The sequence below is a fragment of the Clupea harengus genome, chromosome 20 (assembly GCF_900700415.2).
Source record: "Clupea harengus chromosome 20, Ch_v2.0.2, whole genome shotgun sequence".
Taxonomy (NCBI): domain Eukaryota; kingdom Metazoa; phylum Chordata; class Actinopteri; order Clupeiformes; family Clupeidae; genus Clupea; species Clupea harengus.
This window is the reverse complement of record NC_045171.1, coordinates 25,448,867-25,469,791: the sequence shown is the minus strand read 5'-3', so window position 1 is coordinate 25,469,791 and position 20,925 is coordinate 25,448,867. Positions and strand designations below refer to the sequence as shown.

Sequence of the window (20,925 nt, the reverse complement as noted above, 5' to 3'; positions counted from 1 at the left end):
TCTTGATATCACCGCTGCGAAAAAAGATATTGACCGCTGTCATTGGCAACAGGGTTTGTGCTTAATTCACATCTTTCATAGCATTCCGCAAGTAGTCCGGTCATTTAACGTAACCGACTCATTGTAATTTGAAGTCAGCTATGCAACACCTGAAACTTAAAAGTTCTATTTGCGTGAAGAACAATTTTTTCTTAGCGGAAATCACGAAATGGCAACAAAATCATTAAAAAGAGGTATTTTGGAGGAATGTCTTCTACGGTTTTGGCAAGTAACCGTATAATAAGCGGGATAATGTCGGAATTTACTTTGAGATAATGACCGGCGGACTATACATTATCCCTTACATAATTCATGAGCATCAAATATAGTAAAATTACAACTAACGCTAGAAAATCGATGATAAATAATAAAGTGACTTAAGCAAACTGATGACGTGGAAGTGATTATGAAACCAAGATGATTTACCTGTGGCGAAGGGAGAGATTAGTCACCCAACCTGGCCTCAAACCCAGGTTTCAAGGGCAGAAATGTCTCACTTCGATTGTGACACTCAACAGCCGGGTTCACTGATTTGGCAAACAGAGTACATACTCAACCGTAGTGACAGTATTCTGTCACACTGCCCTCCGCTTCAGGAAGTACACTTATGCATAAGCCCACTTTCTTACACCTACCTTTTTCCATCCCAGTGTTTCGCCCATCACACTCCTCGTGGGGGTTCCTCATACAGAGATAGCAGGCACACACCAGGCACGCTCATGCAGTCCCTCTTCTGACGCCACACATGGAAAAGCAAAGCCACCCCATCTGGCACTCACAAGAAGAATATAGACAGAGGGGTCACCAAGTTTCACCCAGTTCTGGAGTATACCTGGCCTGTTGCTTACACAGGTTCAAGCTTAAGCTTCTTCTATATGCCCTTCAAATAATACTGCTTTTCTTGAGAAAAGTGAAATGTGTATTTCTTTAACTGCGGCTTTGCATCAAAATGTCATAGACAATGCTATTGGCAGGGTCACTTCTTTTTACTGGCTATACTAGCCCATTGCACAGACTGTACAATTTATATCACTTTGCACTATCCTCACACACACAAGCACTCTATTTTTGCACTATCCAGACAAGCACATGAACACTATCTCTCTGCACTCTTTGCACTACTTTCCTCGTGGACATCAACACTGACACAATCAATGCACACTGTAATATCTGTATAATATCTGTATACACCCCACATGTGAACATGTTCTCCCTATGTGTATTGTTTTTTTCTACTGTGATTTGTGTATGTATGTTTGTGAGTTAAGTTAAGTGTATAAGCTACTGGATGACCTAAATTTCCCTCGGGATTAAAAAAGTATCCATCTATCTATCTATCTATCGAATAACTCCACCAAAAGCAAAGATTTAGCATTGAAATATCCTACTAACACTAAAAATTGAACATTCTTGGTGTTAAGGTAATAATGATGCCAGAAAACTAGCAAGCGTAAAGCAATTTCCCTACATGCAGTGCTACCTGTCCAGAGTTGTTTGATGCCCTTCACGCCAAGTGTTTGTGCACGTCAGTCTGCAGACTGTAGACCTATCCGCCAATAAAAACTGCCTGTCTTCTACTGCAAAACATGAAACAACCTTTAAAATGCTGCCACTATAATAACCACCACTACAACTGCTGATAGCCTTTGGTGCTAGTTCTAGCGCTAGGGCCTTTGGGAATCACTCTTACTTGAACAAAATGAGGAATCCCAAAGTTAGGACTGACATGTCCACAATTTTTAGGACTTTCTCCTAAATTGGCAATTGGCCTTGAGATGTAAATACTGGTCACTTTGTAGATTAAATAAGTTGAAAACATACAAGCCAAAAGGGTCAACTATCTGAAGACAGGTTTTTGCTCCCAAGATATGACTAAATAGTAAGTCGAAACAGTGAAACAGACATAGCATTTATTTGTCAACCATAGTAGGAAAATACATAGGTGTAGAGGAAGCAAGCCAACCCCATTTATGTACACAGATACCTAGTTCAAATAAAGTCCAAGAAACTGCTAAGGAAAACAAAGTCCTTGTTTACCACTCTGTTTAACTGTACAACTTGTATTGTTTGTTTAAAAAGAGCTGCCATGTTTTAAAACGGTTGGTTTTAACTTAACATTCTTTTAATGTTGTGTAAATGTTTTCAAAACATTTTGCTGGTATTTCATGAATGGTAAACAAGTGTTGGTCCAGTGTAGCACACAATGCCACTCAGCTGGCCACAGAACATCGTGTGTACAGTAAATGAATGGCCCACAGCAGGAGGACAAGCAACAAGACAAAATCAGAAAAAAACATGCTTCATGATTTTGAAACCTTTCCTCTGGTAGATAAAAAAAAAAAAAAAAAGACATTTCCTGCTGCACGTGATTTAAAAATGGACAGTTCTGATTATCGTGGTAGTAGTTAATCACCAAAATGTGGTGAATTCCATATGATCGTGGGACTGTTGCACTGTTTCAGTTTGAAGTCAAGGTGAATGATCACCTCTTTTAGCAATCTTTCCATAACCATTTTTATAAATACACACAGAAGTGTTTTGAGCTGGTGAAAGAACCTTGCCCATAATAGATACAACAATCTGACTGGACACACCACATATCCATTTGAAATTAAATGAATCTTTTACAAAGAGCTAAGAATAAAATTTGTGAAAATGTTTTACAGACCACCATACGATTTGATACTTTTCCCCATACGATAGTTGAGACCATTAAAGCAAAAGCAAAAAAAACATCCTATATTACAACAGCATCAAACTAGGACAGAGGCCAGGTGAGACACATTTTCACACTTTACAAAGCTGGCTGGATCTCTTTACAACTAATGTTGTTGGGTGCTGATGTTATATGAACTTTTTTTTTTTTTTCCCCATTAAAAACATAGAAAAATTGTTTGGTTTGAGAGCCATAATAAAAATCAACAAACTGAATTAAATACAAAAAGAAATACTCCTCAGATCATTCATGATATACACATTAAACACAATAGCAAAATGCTGTAGAAAGGAAACAGGAGATACACTTTTTATTCACATTTTACATAAAGCTATGCTTACTTCTACAACATTACTATTATAAATGCATTTAACAGGACACTGTTTTCTTAGAAACAAAAACACAAGAAATGGATAAAAGTAGGACATAAATGGTCCTATAGTCATTTTAAGCCATTTCTTGTTTTCAACAAACTCCCCTCACCCTTCTAAAAACAGACTAAAAGCCTAAATATATTTTTGGAGTGGTAGAAGAAGAGAAGTTAAGTCATGGCAGGGCAGATTGGATGCAGAGAATTCTGTGAAACAAATCTAGCATAAGTGCATGTTTACAATGTACATGTTCCCATTCCAAATATGACAATAGGACAAAAAAACACAATGTGTCATTAAATAGCACATGTGTTCAATATTTACATACATAGAGTAGCTTCATATTTTGGTCCAAAAGTTCTGAATTTAACAGAAGATCTGCCTAGAATAACAGCAACACAAGCTGACTGAAATTGACAGGGTCATTTTCAGAGAATTCTTGGTTCTAACACCTTGCTTTCACAATGGAAAAACATGAGATGGAAGAGTTGAATAACGAGGCCCCAACCAAACAATGAAATTCTCAACAATGAGCAGGCAGATAATAAAACATACACTGAGAGTGAAGTGAAGGCTTGGATTAAAAAGAAGTCATTTCAAGTGGGAGAGAAGCCCCTTCAACTCTGGGGGGGGGGGGGTACGAGACAGACAGAAACCACACCATGCTATACCTGATCGCTGAACTCCTGGACCTCAATGAAAACAATACATATACATTATGACATTGTCAAAGCTAATACAAAAAATAATAAAATAAAAAAAAAGGACAAATCTGACAAATTCGAACAATATTACTTTTTAAAAAGGAAAAGAGGTTGCACAGGGGTTCACTGATGGCCGACAGTGAGGCACAATGTTGACTTGGTATCACAGGAGAGAATAATGAACAGACCCTTTGAACTCATAATGTGTCTTTTAAACTGGCTGTACATGTTGTCACTAAAGGAGACTGGAAATGGCTTACAAGTGGATGGATGAGGTGAGGGGGACCATTTGTCAACTACACTATGTTCACCTTGAGCAATGCGCTCAAAAAAATCAAATCAAACACAACACAAACATAATGGTTAAATAATCTTAATAGAGTGCAAATAACGAAATGGCAGTGAAAATCTGAAACAACCTCTTTTGTCTTTTGTACAAGCTGGTAGTCATCAACTGTATATTTAAACATTTACTGGATAAAAATGTAATTTTTTTGTTTACAATACAATCCTTTTCTCAAATCAGATCATAATTTATTGTTAATACAAAAAGTGAAACAAAAATAAAACACCAAAAAGCCTGGTCTTTTTTTTTTGATTCATATACAATCATTTGAAACTAAATCTAGATTTTTATATTTGTACAAACACCTGCAACACCACCATGAGTTGGGCGATGAGATTTTGTATCAGGGCAGGGTTGCTACTGGCCTAAGTAACAGTGCTACAGATCTGGGTGACGAATGTAACGGGTGCCTGACACACTGACTGACACACTGACTGACACACACACACACACACACACACACACACACACACACACACACACACACACACACACACACACACACACAGGGTTGCCAAGCGCCTCATGCTTCTGAGATCTGAGGCCATGGCCTCGGGAGCAGCTGCTACTAGAACAGTTCTGCAGAATGGGAGAGTGAATGGATGCTGGTCGTCATCACCGTCACGCCCCCCTCCATGATCTACATATAGAGGCATGCTCTAAAGTGGAGTCCTCTACTTACACTAGTAGGTTTGGTACGGAGCAAAAAGGAACAGCTAAAAGGTTTCACAAGAAGTTGGATGGTAGCTGTGTTTTGAATAGGTCTTTAATATATGTTATTAACAAGTTTGGTTTGGATACGAAATATCATTTTCCTTTAACTTCTGAAATTTTGAGGGGGGAAACTTAGCCCATCACTCCTGAGGCCCAACTAAATGATTCATCACGGCTGGCCAGATTCCAGCTGCAGTCTTTAGATTTGCCCCAAGCATTTGTGCACAGCATTTTTTTTTTTATTTGCTTGCTAAAATATCGCACAGGTTTAAAAGTTGGAGGAAGCAGCGCTGGGTGTCATCAGCTAGCACCTTAGGAGTTTCCTGTTCTGCCTGTTTGATGCCAAACTAGCACAATGCTTTACTACTTCAGTCCCAGTCTGCTTAACACACTCTGGTGGCTGCATGTGTGGCGTGGAGAACCACACCCATGGGGACTAAAACACTAAACACAGAGGAGTCAGGGTGTCTTCTGGGATTTGAAGTTTGGAGGTCTGACTCCACTGCTTCCCTGGCACTCCACTCCACTCCTAGTGGATCAATACACATCAGTGCTATGACACTGATAAGGCTAGCGTGTTAGTTCAACTCTATGTTAGTCTGACTATGTATTTAAAAGACTACAATAGTACTGGACCCATTTCAGGGTTAAGTCAAATGTTGATCGCCACACAGCTATTATCCATGTATGATGTAAATCAAATCTTGAATGGGAAAACAAAACAAATGAACAAAAAAATAAACTAAAACAAAAAAACAGGAGATCATTCGTCAACTGGGCAGGAGATGCTAGCATGCTACCATTTGCATTCAAATTTCAGAGTGAATGTAAATAAATGCAGAAAACTACAACAAACTCGAATGATCCCTGTTGGACAAACAGATTTAGGTTTAGAAATGAATGTGCATTTACATGTTACAGTCTCAAGAAAAAAGGGGGATGGGGTGTGGCAATGGCTCCCTCTGCGCTAGGAGAACTCACTACCTGCGAGAAGGCATATGCACTCCGTTGAGAGACGACAGGTGAGGCAGGACCAGCTCCAGCTGTGCGAACAGGGAGAAGTGGTCCGACGGGATGTGAGGGTGAGGGCAGCCACTGACATTGTTCTCCTGGAGCCAGTGGCTGTCTAATGGGCCCAAAATGCCCAGAACGTTCAGCTGGGGCTTGGAGTAGAAGATGTAATCAATGACACCCTACAACACAAAGGACAAGAACGCAGGGCTCAGTATCAGTCAACTCAAACGAACACAATCGCCTAAACAGGGAACAAATATTTGAACGAACGAACAAACTGCACAATTCATGTAATTAAACACAATAAATGCATGAATTTTAAAGAAAGAAAAAAAGATGAGAAAAATTCTGGATGCATCAGTTCTGGGGTTCTGGATGCGTCGACTGCACCAAATAACCGACAGTTTGTCTCCAGAATAATTCTAAGTGAAAAACTGAACTGTGGTGATTTAATTAACGTTGGATACCAGTCAGATACAAGTAACCTCAGGCGAACCTAATATGCTAATATGAAGAGCCTTCTTTGGCATCACCACATCATACGTATCCTACTGGTGAACAGAGAGGAAGTACACGTTTAGATTTCAGTTGAACATGGAGCGGACTCCTGCTCTGGCTGCTGAAACATTGAACACTTAACCAAAGATGGAAGCTACACATTTTCCGTCTCAGTACCTAGCTCTGAAGCAGCGTTTCAATAGACGAATTGTGATCAATAAATTGAATGTGAATCACGTTATGGATGTCTTGACATTACAAGGTAGGCCTAACTAAATCCTCCAGAATGGATGCGTGTATGGGATGAGCTATATTGATCTAGACAAAAATAGCTTGTCTTGGAATCTAAGTGAGCAACACAATTACGCTTTCTTTTTTAACAGCCTCAAAAATCCCATACCATGATGAACAATATAATAGTCATCTCAAAGGCAGGGGCCTTGGGCATTGAAAACATGTATGACAAGCTACAATTATATGTCAACCAATGGAATTGTTTTGAAGAACAGAAGCAGCACTACGGTTTATTCCTTGTGAAAGAGTTCAGAATCAGAATCATTATTTTTCTAGCATTATTCTTCATTATTTTCTAGCATTATTCTTATTCTCGGTGTGTGTTTTGTATTTAGAATGAAGTTCAAACAGGACAGTTTCTGGTCAAGTCTGTGTCCGCCATGTCTAACTGATGGGGGCAGTTGAACTTGTTTTCCTAAAATTCCAGACCTCTGCAAGGTCAGAGTGAGGCAGTAACTCTGTAATGTTCTGCCTACTCTGTGAATAAACATTATGACAGTTTCTGTATCAGACTTGTCATCATATACATATTCATGTAGGGCTGGGAGTGGACTAAAGATTGACACTCCTTCCTATCAGCCTGGTAGGATACATAAACTTAGACTGCGTCCACAGTAAGCCAGGTCTGATTTTATGTTGAAACATTCACACTTGCATTTTCTTCCCATTTTCCAAATGTTCTAACGTCATAGAAGTGTTTGTTGGTGGGGTCTGGAGCGTCATGGCAACCATACATCTTCATCTCAGTATTTATTGTTAAACCAGGTTCTATTGCTCGTAGCTTGACTGTTCTCTCCCTTGTACGTCGCTTTGGACAAAAGCGTCTGCTAAATGACTAAATGTAAATGTAAATCTCTGAGACTCTCCACACCACAAAGCGGACCAGGCATTTTTAAATGTATACAGCTCAGGAAGTGTTTGTGAAAAGTCCGAAAACGCAGTTTCAGTGTGCACAGAAAGGGCCAAATGGAGAAGTAATGATGCACTTCCAAATTGACTGGGGTTAGTGTGGACAGGACCTTAGTCTGTCTCTGTGTCCAATTAGAGACGTAGGTGAATCTTCATGTGGAACCTTCTTCTCTCCCTTGACGTGCATCATTGCAAAGAATGAAACCTTGTCCCTGATTGAACCCGGTCTCCTGACTGAGTTTATCTGTGGTATTAGAAAATGACCAGAACCCATAGCAATATTGGCTTCCTCTTACATGCAATCTCGTCTGATGCATTCAGTTTAAAGGGATTGCTCTGCAATGCTATTGGTCGGCTTTGACTAATTAACGTCGACCTGACGCATCCTTGCATCCTAAGCAAACAACAAATAATGAACTGTTCACGTTCATGTCATCTGTGTTCTGTATCTTTGAGGTAAATATTCAAGGGCGATGTACAGTATGTACAGTATATGGTTATTTCTTCGTCCCAAAAAGGCTGGGAGAAGGGTGTCCCTCACCTTGAAGTCCAAGGTGTAGTTGGTGTACGGCATCAGCTCATTCTCATACGCGCTCTTCAGCTTGAAGCCATGTGTGATCCTGCCGTTAGAGGTCCCGTTCTTGCCATTGCAGTTAAAGTTGGTGAGGCTGTCGATATATCGGAGCTCTTTGAAGTCTTTGTGTGTGCCGTCCACTCCTCCTGCACTCAAGTACTCCACCACACCTGTTTCACAGAAAAGACATCGTTTCAGCAGTGGCACCTTTAGTGACAGTTGTTCAAGGGAGGCAAACAACACAGTTCAGAATATTGCATTTCTGTTTGCACCAGAAATACCTGTACAATAGAAATGTTGTCTTGTGTTTTCTTGAACTGGATTTGTGCTTAGAGTGCATTTACACTACTATAACACGTGATTTTAGCAAAGAAAGAGCGGATAATACACAAGTGAGAAGCAGTCAAAATCATTCCCTGTAACGCATTTGTGTAACATTAGTCTGAAACAGATCAAAGAGCGCCACTGATTGATACATCCCAATGACAGAAAGCTATTGCAAGTTGCAAGGATAGTTGCAAGGTAAATCACAGAGAGACAAACAGTTTGTTGGTGATGTTCTTGTCAAAGACTCACCCGAGTCTGGTAATGAGTTGAGATCAGCACACAGCACGAGAGGAATGGAGTTGGTTTCACCCGAGACGGAGGACAGCTTAAGACTGCGTGTAGCTTTGTCAACGATATTCTTCACCTCAGACAGGAACATCATTGTCTGCACCAGCTTCACATCACAGTACTCCGGGTCCCAGTGCATGTGAGCATTGGCCACCAGGAGGAGCTGTTTCTCCATGCCCTTCAGGGATTGACCTGCTGGATTAGGAATACAACATTTTCAATGAACAGAGCGAACTGGTAGAAGAAGTGCAGAGAAAACTCAAGAGTTTTAGGCAAGAGTTAGGAGTTAAACACCAAGGGGAGTTAGAGGTGTTCGGAGAGAAGGTGCGATCAGAAGAAATGAGTCTTCAAGAGATTCTTGAAAATAGAGAGGGACGTCCCTGCTCTGACACAATTTGGTTGGACACTGACTTTTTAAAGGTACAGTGTGTAGTTTTTAGTGCCATCTAGTGGTGAAGTTGCTGAATTCCAAGCAGCTGAATACCCTTCTCTTTACAAGCATGTGCAAGTACCTACAGAGGACATTACATAACAACACTCACAGCCATCTCGAGCCAGTGTTTTGGTTTGTCCATTCTGGGCTACTGTAGAAACAAAGCGGTCTCTGTCGAAGAGGACCCGTGCCCTATTATGTAGATACGAAGGGCTCATTCTAAACTAACGAACGATTCAAAAACTTCTAAACGATTCATAGTTAGTAACTAGTATACACTACAGGTATACACTAATGAAAACCTAAATTATGAATACTATAGATTTTACTGGCATCTATTAATTGAAATGGAATACTCACTATACCTTTAAATCCTCAAATATAGAAATCAGTATTGGTCTTAATCCTGTACCGCTCTGGCTCTAGCTGAAACCCAACTGCTGTTAGTTCTAAATGGGTGATTGCTATGCCCAAAGCCCCATCGTTAGTTCCATACCTCTCGTTGACAACCTTCTGCAGAATCTTTAACTCGGATGTCATTTAATAAAAGCTTTATCAGACATATGTAAGATGTTGTTACTCTGTATGTCTGTTGTCCACTAAAATTTTAGTTTGCCATGTTCGGTGTAAAGTTTAAATGAACTGTGACTGTGTCAAATTGCTATGCAAGTGTAATACAGTCAAAAGACCGGAACTACTTCATAGGTGCGCATTTTTAACAGACATTCTAAAGAACGTGAAAATTCCACCAAGCCATGACATAATTATAATTTGTTTTAATAGTGGTAGGTAGCTTTAGGGACATATCCTTTAAACATATGACCTCAGTGAGAGAACATCTGCCAAGGCATGTTATGCTTACTGAACACTCTATCAAATTGTGTCCTTGACACCTAAAACACAGGGTTTAAAAGGGTTTAGAAAAAAATGATCATTGTGCACATGTTGTTATAACTATCTTTAACTACCGTCATAATGTTATAACTGCTTTTAATAATAACTCGTTCGTACCTTTAGAGAGGAATCATTCCCTCTGTGTGAATCGGTATGCCAACTTATAAGAAGAGTCAAAAGTGTGTGTTCTTTTCAAAAGGTGACTCACATGACAGTTCCATCATCTCCTTGCGAACCTCCAGCAACGCTGCGACACCAATGTTGTCCTTGGTCATGACCCGATTCAGCATGGCTTCAGACCCCTCGGAGTTGGCCATGGCCAGCTGGTTGAATTCCACCGTATGCTTCTGCACCAAACTGAATCTATAGAGCAAAAATCAAATTAGCAATAAGAATCCATTTCACAGTTATTTCTAAGATCCAGAAAGGTTTTATTTTTAAGGAAATTGATGTTTTTGGCCCGAAGCTGTACAGTCTAACCTTGCTTTCAAATGCTATATTGATTGTATTAATTACTTTCAGTTATTCCTTTATTGTAAGTATTTGCTGACATCTCAACAGACTGACTTGCTGCAAGAGCCTGAAACAAGGCAGACCTATTTTTTTACACAGTAAATCATGGCACTATGTTGTGACTTAGAAGGCTGTGAACGAGGTTAAGGCAGACTACTACTGGGCAATAAAAACAATTCAGGCCAATATGACTACTGAGGTTGACACATGTAGCGTAATGTCAAACAAACGTCTGTGTTGCTTTAAATAAAGTGCCGTTAAAGCAACAGTGTGTAAAAATGTGCCACTTTTTGAGGCATGTGTTAGAGACAACTAGATTTGGCATCAACTTCAAATTCATATTGGTGGTATACGGTTATGTGAAGGACAGATAAACACACCCGTCATTCTAACCAGCTGCCCAGGCTGTGCACTATGGAAATATGAGGTCTGGGACGGAAAGAAAAGCTTTCAAAGCAGGACATCCCCAATTATATAGCAAAAAGACTACAGTTAGCATGTCTGCTAGCTTTTATCAGTGCAAACTGTGCTGTTGCTGGTGTTTGCAAGGTTTTGATGCCTTTTAGGTTGTTAGCTTGTATAGATTTAGACCAAAACTCCTACTGTTGTTTTTTAATACATGATGAAGTATAATCTCACTTCTCTGTCCTGTAGAATATCGCACATCCATCCACATGTTTGCGGTCACACTCAGACATGGTTCTGGCTCTTGACTTGGGACTAAAGAATCCATCGTATCCCTGTTCTTTCAGCTCCACTAAGAAGAAGCTGTAATACTGCTCTGTCTCCACTTCCTGTTAGAGGAACGAGCAGATCAGTGCATTAGAACGCCGCATCACCACGCAAGGAAGCAAGAGCACAGCATGCAGTCATGCAGTCATGCAGTCATGCAGAAAGAACCTTCTGCCACAAATCAACATGCAAAAGGAGGAACACACAGTTTCATGACATGCAACTTCTACAATATTGCTGATGTTGAGATTACTGCATTTGGTGGGTTTTCCCTGCTATAGAAAGGCTTGGCCAGATGAACGCAAAAAAAACACATTTGAGCATCGGAGCTGAATGTGTGCGTGCAAGAACTACGGTGAGAGTACTATGCACTGGAAAACAAAAATCAGAGGTGATCTCTAACTGGTAGCCTTCTCCTCCGACTGTATCTAATTAAGTTTAGACAGTTAGCTGGAAGTGTCGTCATGTCCGTTGTTTGTGAGTGAGTGTGTTGTGAGAGGGCACGAGTGCAGCGCTACCCTCCCAAAACTTTACAACATTGGCACCTTAACTCTAAACAGCTCAGATTTGAGCTGAAGCCTACGTACTCGGCAGCAGGTGGATTGCCTGGAAACTGGTAGCAGTTAGTCCACTTACTCAAATGTCATCCTAATTAACGACAATAGCAATAAACAGAGGTAGTGGATCTTTGAAGTTCTAAAAAACATTGCCAGAATTACATAAAATTCATGTGGCAAGTTTTACTTGATTTAATAAAATACATTGTCATCACTTCATAAAGCTATTAAAAAGTACCATTATAATGCTTAACACTAGCTAGGTAAGTGCTTAACATTAGCTAGGTAAGTAGGTAACATTCTCCTTCAATAGGTGAGCGGGTATAAATTGCCATTCGAGTTTATGATCTACAGAAGATAGCTAGCTTCTCAGGCTAGCTTGAAGTAAACCTTGGATTTAACATACCTCTTATTATTGACAAGACATAAACAAACTTACATCACTTTTGTTTCTAGCATGTGAAACTGGTGAGTTAGCCAGCCACGCAGCTCAATATGCTTCCAAGGAAGTGTGGCCAAATGGCTTTGAAGGGGCAACTTAGCTCATAACATTAACCCAAAAGACTATGCTGTACTTTCTATGGTGTGCTTTTTATGCTAAATCACTTTTAATGATCAAAGCAAATAGGCAAGTAGGTTATAGATTAATACAAAATGTATTTGGGATAGACAGTATTCACTTCAGGACGGTTTGGGGTATTTCGGGATGGTTTGGGACGATGCTGAAAAAAGTCAAGCTAAGATTTACATTTACATTTAGTCATTTAGCAGACGCTTTTGTCCAAAGCGACATACAAGGGAGAGGTCAAGGTAAAATGAGCAGGGACTTCACAATGGGTCATCACATGCATAGCCAGGACTTTCAGACACAATACAAGATTTGACAGTATTCTAAGACTGATCACACAGATGGTTTTGTGATATTTGATGATGAACATACGTTTCTTGAGAGTTCGGAATTCACCAAATGTGAAACGGAAAACTCATTTTTTTTAAACGGAAAATCATTGGCCCTAGTACTGTAATAGTATTGCAGACTGCACCTTTAATGTGCCTGACAATACCTCTAACAGAAATCTTGAGGGTGTTTGTGACGGGATGGGTGCATACTTTTTCAGTCTCCCTGAAGTGTCACACTCCATTCAATTGTACTGTTACTAAGCATCACATTACATCATTACCTGATGATGCAACACTGTCTATTGCACAGTAAGGGATGAAGTAAGGGATGGAGTACCTGAAGGCTGATGATGTCAGCATTGCAGTTGAGAATCTCCTGCATGATGGCCTTCTTCCTGTACTCCCAGTTGAGGGCCCATGACGGACAGTAGCCGTAGAGCTGCCGTGTAGCGTACTTATCACAGAGGATGTTGTAGCACATGACCGAGAACAGTGCTGAGAAAAGAAGAGAAGAGAAGGGAAGATGTTCATGATTGGAGCTCAGTGGACGCACATTTGATGGTACTTCACTTGGTATGAGAAACATTTGACTGCTACCACTGACTTGGCTTACATTTAGTAAGAATGGAATATTACAGGGGTGGCAAACCAGGTCAACTCAGAGCTTTCACTGTGTGTTTTACATCAGGTCAACTCTGTCTCAGCTGATCCTTCTGTTCAAGGGACTAGGGTGTGCTAATTATTGCTAATTCATGTTACCAACTGACATAACAAAATAAAATAATAAACATGTTTGATAGATATTTGCAAAAGATGTATGGGGTGTGTGCAGCGGTAAGCGGCAGCCATGATTCGATTCCTAATTTCTGCAGGTTGTCTGTAAGTCGTTAGGATAAAAGTGTCTGCTAAGTACCTGACCATTGCCTTTTTACCTTTAAATAAACATGCATTTGTTCACTGAATTTCTCATCACTATTAGAATGTGGTGATCCCAAAGTTACAGGAAGCATGCAAGCATATTTATGTGCAAGCTTCTTCACTGTCCACTGACACCAAGCATATGTATGTGCAAGCTTCTACACTGTCCACTGACACCAAGCATATGTATGTGCAAGCTTCTACACTGTCCACTGACACCAAACATATGTATGTTTACTGACACCAAGCATATGTATGTTTACTGACACCAATGCATTCTCTTTGTCATACGTGTGTATTTGCCTGCAGCACACCTGAGGCCAAACTCAGTCTTCAACATTAGCTAATAATAGTGGAAAGAGTGTGTACCTGACGCCCTTGTTCTGTCGGGTTCTTGTAGAACAATCCAAGACCTGGATGGCGGCTGCTCTGTTGGGGCTGGACAGAGAAACACATCATCAACCATATTACATCAGTGTTACAATGCGAGTACAGATTCAAACTCTTCTAGAAGCATCAGTTGGCTTGCATGCATCTTGCACCTGAGAAGAGAAATCCCCTTCCATTCCACCACAGAAATAGATCCACACTCCACAGTTATAGCTACAGTTTAAGGCCACACTCCACAGTTATAGCTACAGTTTAAGGCCACACTCCACAGTCATAGCCACAGTTTAAGGCCACACTCCACAGTCATAGCTACAGTTTAAGGCCACACTCCACCACACTACAGTCATACCTACAATTTAAGACCACACTCCACAGTCATACCCACAGTTTAAGACCACACTCCACAGTCATAGCTACAGTTTAAGACCACACTCCACAGTCATAGCTACAGTTTAAGACCACACTCCACAGTCATAGCTACAGTTTAAGACCACACTCCACAGTCATAGCCACAGTTTAAGACCACACTCCACAGTCATAGCTACAGTTTAAGACCACACTCCACAGTCATAGCCACAGTTTAAGACCACACTCCACAGCCAGTTTAAGACCACACTCCACAGTCATAGCCACAGTTTAAGACCACACTCCACAGTCATACCTACAGTTTGAGGCTCTTCTCACATTTGGTCCATTCTGCAGGTCAAGTGTGATTATTCCCCCCTCCCCCTGCTGGTTTCATTTCACATTATATTAATTTGGGGCCGTTCCCTTGGTGCACACTCATGTTTGGACATCAACCAAACCAATCAAATGAATGGCTCAAACAGACTCAAGTCCAAACCAATCAAACCAATCAAATGAATGGCTCAAACAGACTCAAGTCCAAACCAATCAAATGAATCAAATGAATGGCTCAAACAGACTCTAGTCCAAACCAATCAAATGAATCAAATGAATGGCTCAAACAGACTCTAGTCCAAACCAAAAGCTCTAGTGCATACACTTATCAGCTAATCAGAAACTCCTAGGACCAGTAGAATATAAGTAATATAATGTAACGTCATCTCATTGATAATCCAGTGCAATTTTGAATTTACTACGGCTTGCGAGGTGCGTCAATGCTGTTTACGTGCGTTTAGCCTCCACTACAGCCCTGGACACTAGTAAGATGACTTTGTAAGGTTCAATAAATCACTGCCTTGTTTTTGCACAAGCACGCATGTGTGTGTGTGTGTGTGTGTGTGTGTGTGTGTGTGTGTGTGTCATTTTCTGATCTGTAAACATATAGAGGCACTGGATGAGTAGTAGAGGTGAAAAAAGGACACACTTACTGCGTTTGATAGCACTAGCCAGATTGTCAAGCAGGTAGTTCAAAAGCCGTCTTGTACCATCTGGTTCCTGGTATAAGTTCATGATTTCTTGTGTGAGAGGGTTTCCTTTGGAGGTCATCAAATACAAATATAAATTGAATTCCTTTCAAATGTTTTCAAAAACTTACAAAAAAGAAGGTTACTGTGGAACAACAACACTCACCTTTCAGTCCCAGAGTTTGTAACTGAAACAGTTTTCCCAATTCAAAAGGCAAAACCCGCAACTGGTTGTTATTTAAAAGCAATTCCCTGTGGAGCACAATGAAAAGGGTTTGAGAGAGAAGAAAGCAGTGTTAGAACAATAGAACTTAATATCAGCTGGTCTTACCTGAGAGACACCATGTTGCCGAGCTCAGCAGGCAGGCTCCTGATCTTGTTGGCTGAAAGATCCAAGTATACCAGGTTGTGTAACTTGGCGATATCTGGGGGAATGCGTGACAAGGAGTTGTCGCCGATGTGCAAAGCAGTGAGGTGAGTGAGTGACCACAGGCCTGGACTTAGACTCCGCACTCTCCCTGCACAAATGAAATTCAGGGGTTGAGTTCAGATCAGGAAGGTCTAAATATCCAGTTATGTATAATGCATTCAAGTGACTTCCCCATTCATGTTTTCGCAGGAAAGAAATACACACATTAAGCTAATCATTATTTTGACTGCGTCAAAAACAAACACACATGTACCTAACTACATCTGAGAGAGTCACTCACATTAACACTCTCGGAATGGGTCCATTCCAGATGACAGTTCAGGTCCTTCATAACTTGTGTCAAATTGAAGAGGCTACTGATTCTAAAGGGAAATGAGCATGGACTCACCAGTAATTTCAAGCTCGGCCCAGTATGACTTCTTCCCATTGGCTACTTCGTCGCTCGCCATAATAGTGTACATCCGCCGTGGGTCAGGTGGGTCGTATTTTTCCTTGGGCATTCCTGGGGCACTGGAATAAATGAGAAACTTCAGTGCAAGGAAAACTATCGGAATATTCCATTAATGTGCATTTACTTCTTTGGATACGACACCTGTGAAAATTGATAGGTAAAAATCTATACTATAACAATATACATCTCAATATTACTCACACTACATTACTATGTTATCACAATAACAGATATTAACCACCAAAATTACTTTTTACTTTTGCGTTTCATTCATTTCAAGTAAAATGATGCAAAGGTTGTGTCAAATGATACTTTTTACATTCTTCTTCTTCTTCTTCTTCTTCGCTGCACAGGGATTGATGAACAGAGAGGCTTGACAGGTTGGCTTTACAAAAACTGACCGGAACTACACAAGATTATTTTTTTACAGAGGAATAGTAAACCCAGGGGAGATTTACATAACACTTCTTAATTAACTAAATGACTCTGATGTAATGCATCTAAAACAAAATAAAACAAGAAACAAGTCTGGAATATGCAATGCATACTACAGGTCTGATCAAGCCACTGCCAGATAAAGCATTTCATAGTAGTGAGCCAGCATCTTAACCTGTTGAAGCACTGCATGCATTCTGCCACTTGAGGTTTCATGTAAAAAGTTTGAGCGGCCTGACAACTACATCATTATTACAGAAGAGATAAGAAGATCATATTCACATGTAAAGGTTATCAGAGGCCATTAGTCCATCGCATGCGAGTAGACCCTCCTCTCTGCTAATTTGTCTCCGCAATCCAAAGAAGCAAAAACGTCAAAATCAGACCCATAGTCCTGTAATCAGGCGCTGGGTCAACACCGAATGAACCAGTAAGTAGAGGAAGCAGGTTCGCACATTTGGCCAGAAGTGCCTAATGCACCCATATTCTGTGATGACATCTTGGACATGTGATGAGATTTCAATACAGCTGACCAGGCGAGAGAAAATTACATTATCCTTCATCTTAATTCAATGTGTATTATTGCAGAATCATTTTCAGTGTGCAGGCCTCGTGTTGCCGTTCGTATCGCCGCTTTATATTATTATAGTGACATTTACTCATCACGACCATGTCATCCGTTAGTGCAAAAGTCCAATTTTTAAGATAAGCCGTAGACAATCCGAAGTGCATGGGCTATTTGATGTGCAACTGAGCTTTTGTTTATGAGTAGCGAGAGAGCCGTGTAAGGTGTACAAGGCCGTTTCGTGATTTACTCAAAACAGTTATCTAGGCGACAATAATTCAGTGTTGTGGAATAAACTCCAGCAAGCCCACAGGGTGTTGTCAGTGACAATGGGTCAAGCTAGCAACTGCATACGTTTACCATCAATGAGGTCACTACTAGTTTCTGTCACGAGAGACAGCTGCGGCTGTTGACAACTTCGTTAACAAAATATAAACGCAAAATGAACTTGCTAGCTATTGTGGTCCTGCCTAATGCACGGAGGTGATTCATCAGACTTTCCAGAGGCAACTTGGATAATCAATCCTAGCAGTTAAAACGAACTGTTCCTCATTTAAAATCAATTTAGAGTCTATGTGTTATTAAACAGAACGCTGTAGCCTGTCGCTAAGCTAGACTACCGCTTTACAAGCTGTCGGTTACTCTGCTCTACACCCAGTTTGCTCAACGACTGTAAATAACTTATAAATGACTGATTTACAGTCTCTGGGTTAACGTTAGCTAGTATTTCCCTACTTGTGACGTGATGAAGTCAATGAAGGAAGTACATTTTTCATAAACAAAGTATAACATGTGGCATTGTATGTTTTGGTCCCCTAGAATAAACAGCTAATGTTAGCCCTCCATCAAGTACTAAACTAAACAGTTACCTAGCCAGTTTGCTAACTACCAAGCTTGGGTTATACACTCAGGTTTAAGTTCAACTACAAGAGCGACAGGCAGCGATGTTAGATAAGTAGCTAACGTTGCCGACACAAGTAGCCAATGTGTGTGTGAAGGACTCGTCCAAAGATGTAATGGTAAATAAAAGGTTTAACGTTAATACTACCAAATAATGTCTCTGGTACTAAGGATAGCCCTCCACAGCCATACTTTCATTGCAAGCTATGCTATGCTATGAAAGCTAGTCAGCAAAATGCAAAACGGCCATGCACTTAGCTTACCTTTGCGGTCAGCTGCCTATCAATGTACTTACGAGGAAACGGCAGCTATCTGGTGAGCTAACATAGGTCTTAGCGAAGGCAACAACATTAGAGCATTTCAGTATCTCATTAACTTTACTCTAAATTTAACATTGTAACTGTACATTATAAATCGCCCTCGTCTTGACATAGGGTAAGACCTAACCACCCACACAGAAACTCTTCTCTGTCAGTGAATCAACAAAACCTGGACGTGTGAGTCTTAATATGCTATTGGCTCTTAGCTGGCTAGTTATCGTCAGATGTTAAAGTAGATGGCCCTCTCAGAATGGACAAAGGAACAGTTGTTAGCAATGTTTGGAAACGGACGGATGTATGTCCATGAACTCACGACTAATTTTCTTTAATTGGAGCGCCAACTGTAACTATACTTTACCTGAAAAAACATACCACTTGAGGACGAAAATGTGTGTATATGTCAGCTATAGCCTACAGTCCCTAGTCCACCCGTTTCCGTTGCTGAATTACGGAGCAGGCAACATGGCGTCGTTACTTTTTTTTTTTTTTGGTCTGTGTCGTGATGACAACCATTTTACGGCCTCCTCACATACGGAATCAAAGTGTATGGAAGTGGACCGGAAGAGTGTAGTTTTTTTTAACACTTCCTGGTTCCAAAGAAAAAATCCTTTTGTAAAAATGAGTTTTCGCAAAATCGTCTAAAATAAAGTGTGAGCGCCTGTAGAAAACCTAGGCAAACCGTTTGGTGAGTTAAAATGTAGTCAGCATGTGGGTCTTTTGTGACCTTTAACGACCTGTTGTGTTTTTAAAATTAAAATGTTGCTACCAATGTGCCAAAGCAGAAAAAGGATGGAGTACATCTGGTCACTTGCCTCATGCAGCAGGTTGGACTCTAGAGTGGTATCCATGGTAACAGACAACTCTTTACTCACACCCCTCGGTCCATGTCTTAAAATGACTGTTTCTTGTGAGGACACTTGTAATCCCTGATTGGTAAAGCTATCTCTGCTTTTATTTATTTTTTGCTCACCTTGTGAAATTGATGATGCATTAAGTTGAGTGACTTTTTTGCTGGTAGCAGAGGGATCGCAACAGACATATTTTAGAGATATATTGGGTCTGAAGCTTTGTTTCTATGCTTCAGTTTGGCATATCAACCTACACCGTCAATATATAACCAATAATCCCGTCATGGTTACATAGAACACATAACAATGGATCAATAAAGAAAACATATGCTACACCAGGGCTCTCTCAATATCAAATATGTCTTCAGAAAAAACATGATAATTGGGTCAATCACTTGCATACCTCGCAAGTATTTGAATAAGCGATAAATGGAGTCCTGCTGAATTCTCCTTCAGGACGGTTTCAGAGAGACTTATTTCACTGTGAAATTATGTAAATTCATGACAATTCAGTCCCTTTTTCTGACTTTTGGCAATTTCCATGATGTGCGTTCAATGTAATAAAATGTTATGATTCTACACAACATGCGTCATCTCAAGGCATTCTACAATCACAGCTCAGCACACCTGGCAGGCCCTACCAGAGCGCCTGCACTGTGTTTGAGAAGCCCGTTAAGTCACACATGATACAAGTCAATAAATGAACATGCAGAGATAAATCACCACGTCCAGGCATTGACGTTCATAGAGCTGCTGCCACTTTATGAAGTCCCCGCAGCAGACGTGCATACAGACAACCAAAGTTGAATGTTCAGCAAGTCGCAGAGACGCATGTTAATTTAGCTCTGCACCATACTCCAGCTCTCACCATACTCCATACTCTAACCATACTCCATACTCTAACCATACTCCAGCTTTAACCATACAGAGATGGGTTCCGCGACCAAGCTGAAGCCCCTGATGAACCTCCGATAAAAGTTAGCAAACCCCAGGAAGCGTTGAACCTCTTTGGGACTTGAAAAGGGCTGATTACAGCATACTAGAAAAGACTTGAGATAGGAAATTCAGGAACTCGAGAATTACTCACTTTACCACTCATTAAAACCAACAACGCAGTAATCAGCCTTACCAACAGCCAAGTATAAATACTCTGGCTAATTGGTCATGTGACCTAATCAACCAGCAGGTGTCAAGAAATTGGTGGGAAAACAGAAGCATTTATATTTACATTTAGTAATTTAGCTTTTATCCAAACCGGCATACAAGGGAGACAACAATCAAGCTACGAGCAATAGAGACCTAGTGTAACAAATAAATATTATTTTACGTAACAAATAGAAAAAAGTGCAGGAATGTAACTACTGTAAGTACAAGTTAAGTACTAGTAGAAATGCAAGTTAGGAAGGTAGGTGCTCTCTGTAGAGTTGGGTCTTCAAGAGCTTCTTAAAGGTAGAGAGGGACGCCCCTGCTCTGGT

General features: G+C 40.5%; 1 protein-coding gene across 6 annotated transcripts; it reads right to left on the bottom strand.

Moving 5' to 3' along the window:
* Positions 1–1,935: 1,935 nt before the first annotated feature.
* Positions 1,936–20,557, bottom strand: LOC105906719 (CCR4-NOT transcription complex subunit 6). Of its 6 annotated transcripts, none has more exons than XM_031586977.2 (12): positions 20,538–20,557; positions 16,320–16,441; positions 15,833–16,019; positions 15,668–15,753; positions 15,466–15,570; positions 14,111–14,179; positions 13,161–13,318; positions 11,274–11,428; positions 10,330–10,484; positions 8,756–8,989; positions 8,147–8,349; positions 1,936–6,083 (listed from the first exon to the last, which is right to left on the bottom strand). In XM_031586977.2, the coding sequence occupies exons 2-12, from the start codon at positions 16,429–16,431 to the stop codon at positions 5,871–5,873; spliced, it is 1,677 nt and encodes a 558-aa protein (XP_031442837.1). In that variant the 5' UTR covers positions 16,432–16,441; positions 20,538–20,557; the 3' UTR covers positions 1,936–5,870. The 6 variants fall into 6 exon arrangements, with proteins under 6 accessions (XP_031442837.1, XP_012690366.2, XP_031442835.1 ...); XM_012834912.3 differs by lacking the exon at positions 20,538–20,557 and adding an exon at positions 18,961–19,094; XM_031586975.2 differs by lacking the exon at positions 20,538–20,557 and adding an exon at positions 18,546–18,951.
* Between the last annotated feature and the right edge of the window lie 368 nt (positions 20,558–20,925).

What these genes read in the sequence shown, in the direction of transcription:
- LOC105906719 (XM_031586973.2), bottom strand. Translation starts at nt 18,633, where the DNA reads ATGTTGTTGCCTTCGCTAAGACCTATGTTAGCTCACCAGATAGCTGCC. An exon ending in ACAAACTCTGGGACTGAAAG is followed by an intron (nt 15,571 to 15,667) that starts GTGAGTGTTGTT and finishes TGACCTCCAAAG; the next exon opens with GAAACCCTCTCACACAAGAA. An exon ending in CTGACATCATCAGCCTTCAG is followed by an intron (nt 11,429 to 13,160) that starts GTACTCCATCCC and finishes TTCCTCTAACAG; the next exon opens with GAAGTGGAGACAGAGCAGTA.